This window comes from Cyprinodon variegatus, unplaced genomic scaffold, assembly GCF_000732505.1.
Source record: "Cyprinodon variegatus isolate N-32 unplaced genomic scaffold, C_variegatus-1.0 Scaffold1182, whole genome shotgun sequence".
NCBI classification, from domain to species: Eukaryota; Metazoa; Chordata; class Actinopteri; order Cyprinodontiformes; family Cyprinodontidae; genus Cyprinodon; species Cyprinodon variegatus.
The window spans coordinates 83,311-85,902 of record NW_015151635.1 but is presented as its reverse complement, the minus strand read 5'-3'; the positions used below and the strand labels follow the sequence as shown (position 1 = coordinate 85,902).

Below are 2,592 nucleotides of genomic sequence, written 5' to 3'. Positions count from 1 at the left end.
TTGTTCCATTTTCAGAAGAAGAATTTGTGTTTTTCTGCATTTAGAGAACTACATGGATCGAGGGACTGATTCAGGGAGAAACCTTTCACTTCCCACCAGAGATATAAAGGTAGGTGTTTGTTCTCTGTTAGTTCAATCCATCTTTAAAAGGCTGGGACCCTAAATTACATTCAATCCAGTTTATTTATATAGCAGCAAATTCACAACATGTCATCTCAAGGCACTTTACAGTTCACCAGATCATCCAGTCAAATTGATTCAAAGTTTTCTATCGAAGGAAAATCAGTTGATTGCATTGACTCATTGACTCAAATACAATCCCTCAAGCTAAGCATGCTTGTAGTGACAGTGGAGAGGAAAAACTCCCTTTTAACAGGAAGAAACCTCCAGCAGAACCAGGCTTAGAGTGAGCGGCCATCTGCTGAGGCCGACTGGGGTTCAAGGAGACAGAAGCAGAGGTACAAAAGGCCGCTGTAGAAGGCAGCCCTGTCCACGAAACACACAGCCAGGCAGACGAGCTCCGAGCAGCTCCCATGCCAGAAGATGAAGAAAGCACATCCAGCCAGTCACAGTCAGAGAAACAGGACTACACTGAAAAACAGGCCAATCTCCAACATTTATAAACAAAGGTGTCACAGCCAAACAGGAACAGACCAGATGAAGCTGCTATGAGAAAAAGCATAGAGAGCATAACGTTAGAGATTGAACTAACAGATTCTGCAGAATGGGAGAATAGAGATAGAATGAAGCAGAATGATGAAAAGGGGTCGCTATGTCCTCCAGAAGTCTAAGCCTATAGCAGCATAACTATAGAGACAGATCAGGGTCTCTCTAAAAGGGCCCAAACCACCAGGAGCGGCTTTGAAAACACGCCAGAGTTTAAATCAGTATTTCAGTTCAGTTTATTTATGCAGAGCTTGATGTTGTCTAAAAATGGTATTCAGGCAGAGGTCAAATAGAAATCTATTAATTTAACTTAAATGAGTCAATAATATAAACAATAAGATTCAGTCCAATTATTAAACTGACTTACAGAGAGAAATTAGTTTCATGCCTGGAGTGTTCCTATTCATGCAGTCCTTTACATTGAGCAAGCATGTGGCCACAGTGGAGAGGAAAATTACTACTGGAGGAATACTTTTAGCAGAACAGCAATAGGTTTAACCGAATGTTTGCGTGAGAGAGTAAAAAAATCAAAAAGACGCTGAAACACTTCAAAAGGGAATAGAATTAGCAACAACTGTCCAGTTAATGGCGCTGTTCAATAAAAATAAAACAGTCTTTCCTTAAAAAGAAATACCAGAGAGAGAACATAAGGTTAAGCATCAAACCCTTCAGTACCATAACATTGGAGGTTCAAGATATTTTATATAAGTCTTTTATGTGAGAAAAACTATAATCTGATGGGAAAATAACACATAAATAACAGAAAATGCTGCCTTTCTAACAGAATACTATATTTACCTTTATCAAAGGTTCCACTGGGATCTTAATGAAGCTTTTATTAAACTTCAACAATCAGAGTTCCCTCAAAAACGTCTGTTTACAACTTCGTTGTTAGTTATCTTTATTGACACTTAGAGTTTCTTAGAAAGTTTGATTAGTTATAAAGATTAATTATCAGAAGCAATTAAATATGTATCATACATAGCTCTGTTTGATAAATCTAGTAGGTAATCTCAAATCTCAAAAAGGTAAATCTAAAGTGTTACCTTTTGAATGTCGTTATTGAAATAAAGCAACTTTTAGTTCATATTCTACTTCAGTGATATTGTTTACATTTGTTTTACATTGTTTACGGTAACCGGAAAAGCTCCTTGCTGAATGAATTAAAAAAATAGAAAAAGAAAAATTAAGAACATATAAAGTTCCTTATATTTTTAGGAAGAAAACTAACTTTAAAGCACATTAATGCACCTGAAAACAAGGTTAATTAAAAACCTAAAAAAACTTTCTGCTTCAGATTATTAAGCAAACTGTATTTAATACTGTCATGTCCAGTTTGTCGTTATCTTGTTTAAACCTTAGTTCACCCTAACATTATGTCTTATATGTTAATATTTATACCAAACTGAACGCCAATCAATCCATGTTTTGTGTTTGTAGTTTCCTGAAGGCGAAGGGTCCAACGTTTCCTTTGCCATTAAGGAGGAGATTCCAGATGATGCTCTGTGGATCAGTGATTCCTCTGCAGCCATCGGTGAGCGTTTTAAACAAAAAAACTCTCACTTTAAATAACATGAAGCTGGCATCTTATAAAGTGGCCATCCTTACTGTTCTGTTTGCAAAGCCTCTGAATACAGACTGAAACCCGCCTGGAAGTTGACGCACATTTATACAGAAATACATTTTTACAAATGTTTTTCCGTTTTCTTAAGTATCTCAGTTTTAAATGAATGTAGAAGCAGTTAGTGGATGCTAAGTATGTGGAAGCAGAGGATTCTTTAGATGTGCATGTAAAACATGATCTAAGCTGCTTAGTATGGCTCTACTTAAGCCATAAAATGCAAACAAGACTTTAGCAAACCTGGACTGTTGAGGCCAATGCAGCACAATATGATACGACTTCCTATATCAGATGATAAGAATGAA

At 36.6% G+C, this 2,592-nt stretch overlaps 1 protein-coding gene across 1 annotated transcript in view; it reads left to right on the top strand.

Annotated features, from left to right (window-relative positions):
* Nucleotides 1-13: 13 nt before the first annotated feature.
* The window catches only part of LOC107101986 (zinc finger protein 2-like), a 6,582-nt gene continuing 4,003 nt past the window's right edge, over nt 14-2,592 (top strand). The window contains exons 1-2 of the mRNA XM_015401095.1: nt 14-109; nt 2,107-2,200. Of these exons, the coding sequence (XP_015256581.1) occupies nt 53-109; nt 2,107-2,200 (151 nt within the window). The 5' untranslated portion in view covers nt 14-52. The remainder of the gene's footprint in view (nt 110-2,106; nt 2,201-2,592) is intronic.